This window comes from Ictidomys tridecemlineatus, chromosome 10 (assembly GCF_052094955.1).
Source record: "Ictidomys tridecemlineatus isolate mIctTri1 chromosome 10, mIctTri1.hap1, whole genome shotgun sequence".
NCBI classification, from domain to species: Eukaryota; Metazoa; Chordata; class Mammalia; order Rodentia; family Sciuridae; genus Ictidomys; species Ictidomys tridecemlineatus.
The window spans coordinates 14,433,369-14,447,544 of NC_135486.1; the positions used below are offsets into that span (position 1 = coordinate 14,433,369).

A 14,176-nucleotide genomic window follows, 5' to 3' on the forward strand; every position below is an offset into this window, starting at 1 on the left:
AAGTTTCCAGACCCTTTCCCGTGTGTCTTACATGTATGAACAAATACACTTTGCATTTCAAATTATTATTTTTATTTTCTAAAAACGGCACCATGCAATATATATCATGCACTAATTTTTTTTATCTTAAAACTATCATGGACATCCTTTTAAGTGACTATGTATAGATCTACATCCTTCCATATTATGGATGTTTTGTGATTTATTTAACTATTCTCTTTTTATGGACTGTAGTTAGCTTTTTTTACCACTATGATAAAAATACCTCACCAGAACCACTTAGAGGAGGAAAGATTGATTTTGGCTTGTGGTTTCAGAGGTTCAATCCATGCTTGTCCAGCTCCAAGGCAGAATATCATGATGGAAGTTTGTGACAGCAGAAAGCTGCTTGGCTTATGGCATCTGGGAAGTTCGGGTGGAGGGAGCCAGGGATAGGATATGTCTCCAAGTACCCAAGCACAAGCTCCCAGTGATCCACTTCCTCCAGCCACACCTCATCTGTGTGGAGTTACCACCCATCCATTCAAATTATTAATCTATCAAATGGATTAATCCACTGATGTGGTTCCAGCTCTAACCTAGTCTTTTTGCCTCTGAACATTGCTGCAATGCCGAACACATACGTTTTTCTGGGAGACATTTCAGATCTAAACCATAACATAGACATTTCCACTGTTTTTAATTTTTCATTGCTATAAATAGTACCATTATAAGCATTCTTTGTACATGTATCCTTACCCATTTTTTTTCTGAATTATATACTACTGTTGTAACTTCCTAACTGGTTCCCTACTTCATGTCTTCCGCTTTCTAATCAATAGGAGAGTGAGCTTCTGCTAGGCAAAGATTCTGTGGTCTTTTCTTTAAGAGCTTCCCACCCACCTTTCAGTCCTCTTACAGCATAAAATTTCTCCAAATGCCAAGGCTGCTAAGACTTTCTTCCTCTCTGAAACTCTACATCCCAAAAATATAATCCCAAGCATGTAACATGTACTATTTTTTAGTGCTCTTCATTATTTTTTAATTAATTAATTTTTGTTCCATTTTGCTATGTATGACAGAAGAATGCATTAAAATTCATTTACACATATAGAGCACAATTTTTCATATCTCTGGTTGTATACAGAGTATATTCACACCATTCATGTCTTTATACATGTACTTAGGGTAATGATGTCCATTTCATTTCACCATCTTTTCTACCCCCATGCCCCTCTCTTCCCTTCCCACCCCTTTTCCCTATCTAGAGTTCATCTAATCCTCCCATTCTCCCCCTCCCAACCCCACTATGAATCAGCCTCCTTATGTCAGAGAAAACATTTGGCATTTGGTTTTTTGAGATTGGCTTACTTCACTTAGCATTATATTCTCCAACTCCATCCATTTACCTGCAAATGCCATGATTTTATTCTCTTTTATTGCTGAGTGATATTCCATTGTGTATATATGCCACATTTTCTTTGTCCATTCATCTATTGAAGGGCATCTAGGTTGGTTCCACAGTTTAGCTATTGTGAATTGTGCTGCTATGAACATTGATGTGGCTGTGTCCCTGTAGTATGCTGTTTTTAAGTCCTTTGGGTATAGACCAAGGATAGGGATAGCTGGCCAAATGGTGGTTCCATTCCCAATTTTCCAAGGAATCTCCATATTGCTTTCCAGATTGGCTGCACCAATTTGCAGCAATATATGAGTGTACCTTTTTCCCCACATTCTTGCCAGCACTTATCGTTCTTTGTATTCTTGATAGCTGCCATTCTGACTGGAGTGAGATGAAATCTTAGAGTAGTTTTGATATGCATTTCTCTAATTGCTAGAGATATTGAACATTTTTTTTCATATATTTGTTGATTGTATTGTATTTCCTCTTCTGAGAAGTGTCTGTTCAGGTCCTTGGCTCATTTATTAACTGGGTTATTTGGTTTTTTTGGTGTCAAGGTTTTTGAGTGCTTTATATATTCTAGAGATTAATGCTCTATCTGATGTGCTTGTGGTAAAGATTTGCTCTCATTCTTCAGGCTCTCTATTCATCTCACTGTTGTTTTTTTTTTTTCCTGAGAAGAAGCTTTTTAGTTTGAGTCCATCCCATTTATTGATTCTTTTTTTTTTTTAAAGAGAGAGAGAGAGAGAGAGAGAGAGAGAGAGAGAGAGAGAGAGAGGGAGGAGAGAGAATTTCAATATTTATTCTTCAGTTTTTGGCGTACACAACATCTTTGTTTGTATGTGGTGCTGAGGATTGAACCCGGGCCGCACGCATGCCAGGCAAGCGTGCTACCACTTGAGCCACATCCCCAGCCCCATTTATTGATTCTTTATTTTAATTCTTGCGCTACAGGAGTCTTATTAAGGAAAAAAAAACCTACAAGGCAAAAAGAAAAAACTACAAGTCAAAAAGAAAGAGAGCAGCAAATGAAACACTAAAGCCACTTGTATTTAAAGAGCAGTGAAAGAGGAATCAGTAAAGGAAATTTTGAAATAATGGATCCAAAACTGCTGCTCAGTCATGCTCTGTCTCACAGAAATGACTGCTCCAATGGGGAATTGCTTTAAATCCATGATGTGAAAATTCCCTTGGGAAAAAAATTACCTTCCTTCAAAATTCCTCCCCTCCTCTTCGACCTGTTGTCAATTGGACCAGGTTGAAGAAGGGCAGATGGAAATTCAAGTTAACCCCCAAGGAAACAGCGCTCACCAATTTGTCAGCCATGCTCTTCACACACGGCGAGAGGCTCTGCAGCCCCAGACGCCCTCCCCCTCCCTAATTAGAGCAGAACCCAGGGTCATCGTCCTTTCTCCATAAGCCAGGCTCCTCTTGTCTTCCAGGAACTTGACAGAAGTCCTCCTAAATTCACAGTACCTGGAGCTCTTCAGGGAGTTCCTCAGAGAACATAACGCGGAAGGCCCACTACTATTCCTGATGGCTGTACAGAGGATGAATTCGAAAGCCAACGAGAAGACTTACATGTCTTCACTGGAAAACATAATCCAGACTTTCTTCCACGGCAAAATCCCTCCTGGTATGCATCTTTTTCTCCAGAGTCCTGTTTCCTTCTCCCTTTAATGTCCAGAGAAATAGCCTGTCTCACCTAACCGGGAGAGAGCCCCACAGAGCAGTGGCCACATGGGGACAGAATTGAGACAAAGACCAAGACAGGCAGGGAAAGCAGAGAAGAATTAATAAATCCAAAGTTGTAAAACTAGTAAAGGAAGTCAAGTGTAAAATACTTTCACATACATCCTCTCATAAGCAGACTTTCCTTTAACCCCTCTGAGGTAGGGATAATCTGCTGCATTTTCTACATGAAGATGAAAAGTTAACCAGTTTGAAAACCCAGTTTAGGTAGAACTTGAGTTCAGAATCAAGTCATCTGATCATCAAGTCAACTAGGCTGGAGTTAGATGCAAAGGCAAAGCAAGCTGTGTGTGCCACACTGGAGTGTTACCCTCCGGGGCCACCTCGACCCACCCATGGGAATTGAGAAGACAGTTGTTCCAGTTGTACCAGGGAGAACTGTGTGGCTGTCATGTTTTCTTACCTAAGGCAGGAGGGTAAACCTGGCCCATGTAAATTCACCTTGGCCAGAAGCAAAGGCTGCAAGTAAAATATTGACTCCGGGGGGTGAGCATATTCCTATCCTGGAGGTGGTCAAATCTATAGAAAAATCATGAAGGCAGAGCTTCCTGTTTAAGCACAGATGAACAGAAGTGGGTCTAGGGGAGATTTTGTTTTCAGTTAACCAAGAAGAGGGCATAAACAGAAAAATAGAAAAAGAGGTAAAAGTCTTTATTTGTAAAAAATACTTATTTGTGGAGCCTCAGAATATTGAGTTCTATACATGGCTTTGAACGAACCAGAAGAGAAAGAGGAGTACTCAGATCCTGTCCTTGACCCATCTTAGAGCCTCATTAACCAGCACCACAGTCTCCCACCCCTGGAGCACCAATTGACATTCCCTACCTATTGGTAATCCTGGATTCCCCATCTGCCCTGCCAGACTTTAGTCCTTCACTTGTACGTGCTCTCCTTAAATTGAAAACTTCCCACCAGCTGCAGAAATGAATCCTTTAAAATTTTATTTTCCAAAAATATGGGGGAAAAATTTTAAATTAAAAAAATTCATTTTTCCCTTAAGCACTCATCTTTGAATTAGAATGGAACTAAAGCAGGACTGCTATTTTATCCACAAATACACTTGCACATACCATTCCAAATATGCTTTAAAGGTGTTCAAATTGTAGAAGGCTCAGAGTTAAACCAGATTGATCGGGGACTGTGAGTCCCTAAGGTGAAAACACACCTTACCTCAGAACTGGGAGATGAGGATGACAGCCATTTTTTTTCTTTCTTGCATTGTTTTAGAAGAAATGCTGCAGTGCGATGCCCCTCTCATCAAAGAAGTCTCTGAAATGAGTCAAGTCAGTACAACCACATTGCTAATGGTCCAGAGCCACGTCATGAAATCTCTGGATGAAAAGTGGTGAGTGTGAAGGCAAAGATTCGTGGGCTTTCCAAAGCCATATTAATCAAGGGTCTCACAATCCCTTCTCACAGCTCATTGCTCCAGATACCCAAGCAAACAAAGAAAAGCCAAGCTTATCTTGAACCCTCTGTCTACCTGCGCACGCACACACCCACACCCACACACACCCACACACACACACACACACACACACACACTGTTTCTGCTCTGTTGCCTTAAAGAGGAACAGTGTTGATCAGTAAAGGTAGACTGATACTCATAAAGGATTGAAATGCTGGCGAGATGGGTATTTTTGAGTGATTCACCGTCCATCTCCCACTGCAGCTCCCTCCAAAGCTGAGCTAGGTTTGCCTCAATTGTCTATTTTTCATGTACCAGGTTTTTCCTTTTTGGATATTCTTGGTCTCCCTTCTGGCAGGTTTAAGGATTACCAAGATATATTCCCGTTTCCTCCTCCTTCTCCGGAGGTGGAGCCTGAAGCACCAGCTCTGCCTAAGAAGCCCTCAAAGATAACAATGTACCTGCTGGAATCCCAGGTCAGTGACAGTGAAAAGCAGACACTGGACCCAAGAAGGCCACTGTCTAGGCATCGTCAGCTGCACGTGATTATCACCACTCACCCATTATCTAGTTAATGAACTAGATAATGATCACTAGGAACCTATTAAAAAGAGATGAAGATTCACTCCCCATATGGGCCACCGGAGAGAGGGAGGGAGAAGAGAGGAAGAAATATAAAATTTATGGGTACAGTTTTATGGGTGTGATGGGTAGATATTAGTGGGTGCATACAATTTTAGTTTTCACTTTTAAATGTTTGGCAATGGTTTTGCTCATTTCCTTGTTCCTTCAACATTTCAAAAGCTGCCTGAACCATCATTCCTTTCTTGTAAGCTGCCCTTACCTATGTCCCGTGTTTGTTCCTGTTTGAGCATTCATGCTCCCTCTCCAGTGGCACCTCGAGTCATTGTTGAAAGACTGGTAGAAAGAGAATGGGCAATGGCCCCAGCTACACCTAGTATAAACTGGACTCTTCCACCCACCAGCTGCTTGATTTGAGACAGGTTAAACAAGCTTTTTGACTTGAGTTTCCTTACATGTATGTTAGAGCTAAAAATTATTCCTAAGAAATGTTGGATTAGATATAATGAATGTCGAATTTCTGGCACACAGTAGACTCTCAGTGAACAGCTATGCTAATGAATGCAATATCCTCTCTTTCTTTTCCCAGAAAAAAGGGTGGCTGAAAATGACCAGCTTTATCAAGAGCTTTTGCAAGTACCGAAAATTTATTTCAAATCCCAGTAAGCGCCAGGAATTTATAGACTATCTTCACTTGGAAATGTGCAATAGCAAAGACAGTAAGTTTCTTCTCTGTTTACCCCCTGGACGTATTTCAGCCACTAGCATTAGCCCCGATAAGGAGCACAGAGCTTATTGCTTTGTGTCAGGACTGTGTCAGCCTGGAGTCTAGCAAGAGCCCCAGGTCCTGAGTGCTGAGACTCACCCAGGCCTCCTTGGACAGCAGCCTCTGCTCAGGGAGCCAGTGAATATGAAGGATGGCTAACAAGGTTTCAAAGTTTATAAAACGATTTCCTGGTGCTGTTTAATTTGATCTTTCAAAAATCTTTTAAAAATTTATCTGCTTGTAAAATTAACATTAATATTAATAAAGAAGTAATTAAAAAATTACAGGAATATATAGTGTAGAATTGAAAATCCTTCAAGAGATAACATTGTTAAAGCTTCGAAAATCTACCTCCTGATTATTTTTTATGTATCTCTTAACATATTTTTCTCCAACAAAATGCCATGTGCTCTTTATTTTATAACTTGCTTGTTTTGCTTAACGTCATATCTTAGATGTTATTTGATGTCAGTATACATCTCTCTGCCTTGTTTTCAACTGCCATAAAGTGTCCCTTGTATGAATTTATCCAACTGCTTCATTCATCCATTCATTCATGCTTTTTTGAGACTTTACTCTGGCACACACTCCAGATGCTGGAGACACATGGGTGAACATGCACCAAGGGAAACTGCTCTTGAGGCACGTGTAGTTTTCAAATAGAAAAAATGAGCCAGAGATGTTGGAGCTGGATTGCCTGGGTTTAAATCTACCATTTTCTATTGCAAAGACTTGGGAAAGTAACTTTGTGCCTCAGTTTCTCAATACATGGGAGGGATAGAATCCATAGGATAGAATAATTATTCCTATCCTATACGGTTGTTGTGACAATGAAGCAAGGTAATACATTTAAAGCATCTTAGAACTATTGGCAATAGCATTGTGCTCTAAAAGGGTTAACCAGAATATTGCTATTATTACATAATTTTGATGAGTGATCCCAGTGATAGTTACAGGGAGACCCTGATGAAGAGTGGGGGAGTGCTCAGGGAAGACTTCTCGCAGAAAACAGCAGAAAGCTGAGTTTTCAGGAATGATCAAGCTAGACAGGTTGGGTAGGAGGGAACAATGGAAGCAATGGTTGCTAGGTATGCAAAGAGGGTGGCAAATTAGGAACTGCCATCAGACCAGCTGAACCAGATCAATGCAATGGGGAAAGTCCCCGAGATGAGACTCAAGAGTTTCAACAGTGACGAATTATATTTTTTCTTAAGGACTTTTGAATTGTTATAATATGCACCTAAAATTACCAAAGAGAGAAAAGCACAGAGAGAGAGAGAGAGAGAGAGAGAATTTTTCTGAAATAAATTCCTTAAAATGTTAGTACTGGGTACAGGGTTAAACAGTTAAATTTTGGCCCTCCAAAACCACTAATGTATACTCTCATCAACAGCATCATCTAGTGTCTTGATTCCTCAAATTCTCACCAGTACGGAATATTAATTTTTTTTGAAAACTACCAACTTGTAAATGAAAAATAATGTACCTATTTCTTTAGTAGTTAAGCCTTTTTATTTATTAACCATTCATATTCTTTTTTGGACTTCTTTGTATGTGTTCTTTGTCTTTTTTTTCCTATAGAAATTTTAATTTTATTTTTTTAATTTGCAAAAACTTTTGTGTGTATCTTTCACTAACTGCTTTACGACCAAATGTTTAGGACTCAAGGGGCTGGGGATATAGCTCAGTTGGTAGAGTGCTTGCCTGCCATGCACAAGGCCCTGGATTCAATCCCCAGCACCACCAAAAGAAAAAATTAGGATTCAGGAATAAATCTAACTCTTCTGTTTCCTCTTTTAAATGAAAATCGGCTCAAGGCCTCATGCCCACCTCCCAGCGTGTCTAATGGCCTAGGAAAAAGAGCGCCTATTCCGCTCCCCGGGAGGCCTACCTGGCCCCACTTCCCCTCAGACGGAGGGCTGAGCCTGGTGGTACTCAATCTGCTGCTGGTTCACATCTTTTATTTTCAAGTACAGACATACAAGTGACAGTAGAAACAACTGAATATCTCCTGTTCAATCCAAGAAATAGAAAAATGGGTAAATCAGATGACACTCTGGGCTTCCCTTCACTCACCACAGATGGAACCTCCTTCTTGAACATCAGTGTTTGATTATTGTCTTTTAAAATGTACGTGTTTCCATACCCTCCCTGTATTGACTAAAACAAGTCTCTCATTCCCTTTGGAACCCCCACTCCATTCCTGTTACTGATTGTCTTGGGTCATTCTGTGATTTTTGTTTTGCCCGAGAAAACAGAAGCAACCAGAAGAGAACTTCCGGAGCTTTCTTCCACCACATTGCCTGCTCAGCAACCCCTGCACAAAATGCTCTTGCTTCCTCTTCAGTGAGCCCACTCACGTCTTCCCAAGGCCACTAATTGAGCCAGTTTTGTTTGTTCTCTTGCATAAGTTTAGAGGTTTTTGGTTTTTTGGTTTGTTTTTTGGTTTTGCTTTGCTTTGTTGTTGTTTCTGAATTACTCAGCACCAAATATGGCATAGTACCTCTCAACTAAAAATTAATAATAATTTCTCCCTGGTCTATATTCCACTCCAGCTATCTAGCATATTTGTCTGTTTCCCTTTTGAACAAAAACTCTCAAGAATCATGCATTTGGGCTGCACTTATTTTTCTTTTCTTCCCATTCATTTTTAGACTACTTTCAAAAGTCACTTTTTAAAATTACAATTTGCATATAGCAAAATTCACCAGTTGTGAATGGGGATGAGCTTTGGCGAATGCAGCTACTCCTGCCATCATGTTATTGAATATTTCCATCACCACAAAAAATTGCCTCATGTCCCCTTTTTGTCAGCATCCTCCCCCGTCTACTACCACAGTCTGGTCTGGCAACCATCGATCTGCTTTCTCTCACTATGTTTAGTCTTTTCTAGAATATGCTATAAATGGAATGAGGCTAGCTTCTTTCATATAGCATAAGATTTTTGAGATACATCTGTGCTACTGTGTGTCTCAGTAGTCCATTCCTCTTTATTTCTGAGTAGTATTCCATTGTACCACACCATAACTTGTTTATCCGTTCACTAATGGATAGACATTTGGCTTGTGTCCACTCTTGGGTTGCTAAGAATAAAGATGGTATAAATATTCAAGTTGAAGTCTTTGTGTGGATATGTCATTTCTCTTACGTGAATACCTAAGGGCAGAATTGCTGGGTCATGGGTTAACTGTGTGTTAACTTTATAAGAAAATTCCAGGCTGTTTAACAATTTGTCTTTCAGAATGATTGCCCTGACTATAATGTAAAGAATGTACCACAAGGAAGCAAAGTAGAAGAACAGTCAGGGCTAGGACTAGGGTGAGGCCAGTGGCCATATAAGGCATAAAAGCTAAGAAGGCTGTGTCTCTCAGGGTCATACAAGGCCGACTCTACACTTGTACCACATTAAGTGAAGATGTGTCCTTCTGTTCTGTGTTCTGGGCACCTCAGTCTCCTTACCTAGTCTGGACCCTAAGAAAACTCAGTTAAGTGGTTTTTCACAATAACTGAAAGATAACGAAACAATGATGGCTAGAAAAATGCAGTTGCAACAAAGACAAATTGTGGGTACATTTGAAATATGTTTAGAAAGCAACAGAGTAAATTGAGTATTGGATGTGGAAAGAGGAGGCAGTCAACTATGACTCCCAGGTAACAACAAGTTGGAAGCTGACATTGGTAGGTGAGAGATAATTATTAAATATTCGTGAATTTTTGAGCCAATTGATATGCCATCAGTAGCTTGAAATTAATTAAAGGGGTAATATTTGCTATAGAAATCAGCAGCTAACACAAATCAGTTCTCCCTTCTACCACCAGAGCCAGTTTACAAGTATAACACAGCTTTTATGTTTCCTGGGTGGAATTAGTGCCTTCTTTTCCTCCTACCCCTGACCCTCAGTTCCCACTGTTATCCAGACTTTCTTTTTCTTTAAAGTCAAGTCTAATAAAGAGAGATTATAAAATAGTAAATCAGGGAACAGGTGTCTCAGCCAGTGCCGCAGTAACCCCTGGACCCAGCACATTACCTGGGACAGAACAAGTGCTGGGTGTTGCAGTCACCCTCCTGTCCTACATATTCCAAAAGGAATCCTGCTTGTATCACGCCCCCATCAGTCACTCCTGAAGGACCTCAGAATAAATTATTTACAGAAAGAAGTGTGAACTCCAGAGATGGAATAGACAATTTTCTTAATTCCAGCCGGGTAACTAACCAGGATCTGCTTGTCAGATCCAGCCTCATACTGTTCTCTTCTCAGACATGAATCCCTGTGCATGGATCTCTTTGGATTTATTCTAGTCTAGAAACTTTCTGAAAGAAGCCAAATTTTCTAGAAGCTTCTATGCACCCCTTTATTTATTCTTACCTCTTTACTACTGTAGCTCTCTACCCTCGGTTTCTTTAGTAAACCTTTATGTTTTGTCTTTTCCTTTGTGTTGTTTTCCCCCATTTACTCCAAACTGCTTCCTTGATAAGCAGAAAGTCAAGTCGGCTTGTTCAGTTTTCACAGTCTCCGCAGAAACCTTCGGATTTAGCATAACTACACTATGATTATCTCTCTCTCCGACAAGTACCATGAAAATATCCTTTGGTGCTCAACTGAGTTTTTGGTTTTTTGTATGTGCCTGGTCACACAATCTTGAGCAGATGGGTTTTTCAGCAGCCCTTCAAGTCTAAGGGGCTGTTTGCCTAATGGTAGAGAATGACTATTTCAATAGGCTCAGAGGGTGGGTCCATGTTCCTTTCTTCATTGTAGTTATGCCCAGGCTGAAAGCTTCCGACTCAAGAGTGACTTCGTCACACCAGATTATTATTACTTCCTCTCTCCCCCAGATTTCCCCGGGTCACCCAGTTTATCAGTACGTCCAATCCCATTGTCCACCAACATCCGGAGTGCAGACCCAGAGAATGGAGAGATGACCCTTCTAAAGCGCCGTATATATGGTCACAGGGTCATCATTGTCAACTTTGCAATTAATGATTTATATTTCTTATCTGAAATTGAGAGGTAAGTTCCCTATCTCTCCTTCCGTTCCCTCCTCTCCTGACTTTCCATTCTTAAAACCTCCCAGCATAGATTGGCTTGGTATAAGAAGTATAGTGATTCAGCCCCACCAAGCAGTAAAAAAAAAAAAAAAAAAAAAAAAATCTCCTCTAAAATCTCCTAAAAATAAATGCAATTGAAAGAGCACTTAGCATATCATCTGGCATGTGATCTGTGCTCATTTAATACTTGTCAATGAATGAATTATGATTGAATGAAGTCACAACCTGGCCCAGAGCTGGCCCTGCCTTTTTCAAGCCAGAAATAAGTCTGGTGCCCTACACTCACCGTTCTCATCTTCTCCTTGTGATTTCTTGCATCATGTCTCTTCTTCAGATTCAATGATTTGGTGAGTTCAGCTCACATGCTGCAGGTCAACAGGACATACACTGAGAATGACCTACTGCTGCTGCGGGCCAAAATTAACATTATCCTAAGGCTCTTCCTGAATTCTGATATCCCTCCAAAGCTGAGGGTAAGGAGGACTCCCACTCTGCTTTGGCATTCACCAAGAAGTAATTCTCCCATAAAAACCCTGAAAGCCAATTGCCAGGCATGTCCTGAGTCTTGGACCAGCTCAATGTCCTCCATAGCAGCAAGCCCACAGAAAGCTCTGCCTTCTGGAATGGGGTGGTCTTAAGGGTCCCGGGGGCTAGGAGAGATGGCCCGCCTTTCCTGGAAGCTCTGCGGGTAACAGGCTCGCACTCTGTGGGTAGGTGAATATCTCTGAGTCCCAGAAGGAGGCTATCCTTGCTGCAGTTTCAGAGGGCCACCTAGATCGGACCACCTTCCACGGGGCTGTCATGTCCATCTTCCCTGTCATTATGTACTTCTGGAAAAGGTAACCATCTCCCTTTACCCAGCAACTGCCAAGCCAGGAAAACACATTTAGCTTTCTGGACAGACTGCTGTCTTCCTCGGGGCCTCTCGTTCCTAATTTCCATTTTCGTGGGGAATATGATGGTGGTTCTTATCCTACTTGATGCACTCTGTCTCTCACACTGAATGCTGAATCAGAGGACGGAGGAGGAGTGAGACACGGAGGCAGAACACGGGGCTCCTCGGCTCTGCTCTCCCTAGTTTGCCTGGAGTGACAGCGTGAGGTTTTCTTGGGCCTGAGTTTCTCACCTAAGGGTGAAGTGGATCATAGCTCCTTGGGGAGAACTTGTCAAGGCTGACCAACACAGTTGCTTGTGCTTGGAAGCCTCATGGAAAGAGTCACACAGAAGCATTTTACTGCTGCGTCCAAATTACTGCCACTGTGATAATTTGCTAAATATTTCAATTTTCAAGAGGAAGTAGACATTCAGAACTTTATGACACGTCTTCCAAGGTTACAGTGGCAAATGTGGCAACTAATTCAAAATGAAAATGTGGTGAGGAGCCTGTGAAGGCCAAAATGTGAAAAGGAACAAAACATCCACAGACCAAAGGCAACCTGTGCCCACTGGTTCCCAACCTGCCCCGAGGAGTGGGCCGGCAGACTGGCCTCCATTCTCCCAGTTCCCCTGTGTTCTGCCACGGTCCCACTTCATGTCTTCCACATAGTATGTGGCAGTGACCAGAGGACAACTGTGGTATTTCCCCAGACAAGACTAACGGGGATCATGATTTGACTCTGTCTCCTCAGTTTCCTTTCTTTCCTTCCAAAATGTGACTTTAGTGAAATAAAATTATAAATCTGCTTACCAACCTTTATTTTAAAATCCCTAAGATAATAAATTATTTAAAACAGGTTTACATAAATACAAAACTCTTAATTTGTAAGCAGTTAACCTTTTAAATATCAATTGCTATCTGATGGCACCTAATTTTAGTTCTCTTAACCAGGAATAAATAGAAAACTCATCCTGGGACCTTTTAAGGGAAACTTCTGAAAAATATCCTTCTCCTGATCCAACTCAGTGCTCTGCTTCCCAGTCTGTCTTAAGAAAGATTACAGTTGCTTCAGGGGGGTTTTGATCCTTAATCCGCATGCTGTTGGTTCTTTACTTGATTTCCTATACACTTGCAAAGAGATTTATGTTGTGCAAATTGTGTTCATGTGTATTATCTCAAAGAATCCCTCAACAACACTATGAGGTGGGTGTGCAAAGCATAATTACCCCTGTTTTACAGATGAGGAAACTGAGGCACAGAGTAGTTAAGGGACTTGCCTAGGACCACTTGGTAAATGGTAAAACCAGGATTAGAAGTCAGTTCTCTTGGTCTCTTTCCAGCATAAGTAATGCACCTGTGGCATTCTGGAAAGTCAGGGGAGGAATACTGTGCAGCAGGTGGGATGGGACAAAGCAACGGTGATAGAAGAGCTGCCCCTTGGGGAGTGGAGAGGACAGCAGCAGGCAAGACCATCAGAGCCAGGGGAGCATAGAGAATAAATAAAGTCTTAGCCAAGACAGAACAAGGGGTCCAGCCCCAGGACTGGCAGAGGGTAACGAGGAGCTAGGGGGCCAGGGAGGATACCATGGTGAGTGCTGGGGGGCCCTAGGGAGCAACAGTTCTCAGGTCACAGTGATTCAGGAGCCTGGGGAGCCTCTGACTATTCCAGAGAAAGGCCTGCTGAGAAGAAGGTAGGAGATCCAGGACCTCAGGAAGGGGCAGAGGGAAACCCAGGCGGACATTTCAGCTGCATCAGCTGGGATTAAATAAAGCAAGCATCCCAAGAGTTATCCCTGCTCCAGGACCAGGCATAGCAGATTCTTCACCAACTCCATTCACTAGTGGCTCCAGAAGAAAGTCCCATTGTACTGCCCAGACCAGGCCCTTGCTGAAGCCAGTTCTGGACAAAAAAGAGACCTCAGAAGAAGGGCCTCTGGGAGCAACACTGGAGGCCATGATGCTCTCTGAGAACTGGTCCACTCGGTTTCCCCTGGCCTCTTTATTCTAGCCCCTCCCCAGGGGGTTTTCTCCCTGTGTCTGAAGGCCCTTCTTCCCACAGGTTCTGTGCTTGGAAGGCAGCCCGCTCTTACCTGCAACACATGGGAAAGGGGATGAAAGACAGAAAATGTGCTTCTAAACCTGCATACAAATACCCTCCTTCAAGTGGAGGTAAGCAACTGCAGCAACTGAGACTTGAGAAGAGAGAGCTAGGGCCCAAGGGCCAACTGTCAGACTCACAGGGCACAGGGGGTGTTTGCTGGAACAGTAGATAGCTCCTTAACTTGGTCCTTGGAGAAATGGGAGGCCTCAGGGTAAAGTACATCTTATCTGTGGCTTCCAGCATTATCGAAAGGACACCTCCT

The 14,176-nt window shown here is 42.0% G+C and overlaps 1 protein-coding gene and 1 long non-coding RNA gene across 6 annotated transcripts in view; one reads left to right on the plus strand and one right to left on the minus strand.

Annotated features, from left to right (window-relative positions):
* The window catches only part of LOC144367137 (uncharacterized), a 55,468-nt gene that overhangs the window by 36,930 nt on the left and 4,362 nt on the right, over positions 1 to 14,176 (minus strand). For 3 of the 4 annotated variants that reach the window (XR_013426422.1, XR_013426423.1, XR_013426425.1), the window contains exon 2: positions 4,304 to 4,402. This is a non-coding gene — a long non-coding RNA (uncharacterized LOC144367137). Of the gene's footprint in view, positions 1 to 4,303; positions 4,403 to 11,222; positions 11,302 to 14,176 lie in introns of all 4 variants that reach the window. The other variant, XR_013426424.1, reaches the window with a different exon arrangement.
* The window catches only part of Rgsl1 (regulator of G protein signaling like 1), a 41,794-nt gene that overhangs the window by 17,978 nt on the left and 9,640 nt on the right, over positions 1 to 14,176 (plus strand). Inside the window, exons 9-16 of one of the 2 annotated variants that reach the window (XM_021722702.3) lie at positions 2,824 to 3,017; positions 4,361 to 4,478; positions 4,900 to 5,017; positions 5,713 to 5,842; positions 10,724 to 10,898; positions 11,271 to 11,409; positions 11,651 to 11,775; positions 13,873 to 13,982. In XM_021722702.3, coding sequence (XP_021578377.2) covers positions 2,824 to 3,017; positions 4,361 to 4,478; positions 4,900 to 5,017; positions 5,713 to 5,842; positions 10,724 to 10,898; positions 11,271 to 11,409; positions 11,651 to 11,775; positions 13,873 to 13,982 — 1,109 coding nt within the window. The remainder of the gene's footprint in view (positions 1 to 2,823; positions 3,018 to 4,360; positions 4,479 to 4,899; positions 5,018 to 5,712; positions 5,843 to 10,723; positions 10,899 to 11,270; positions 11,410 to 11,650; positions 11,776 to 13,872; positions 13,983 to 14,176) is intronic. The other variant, XM_040278201.2, reaches the window with a different exon arrangement.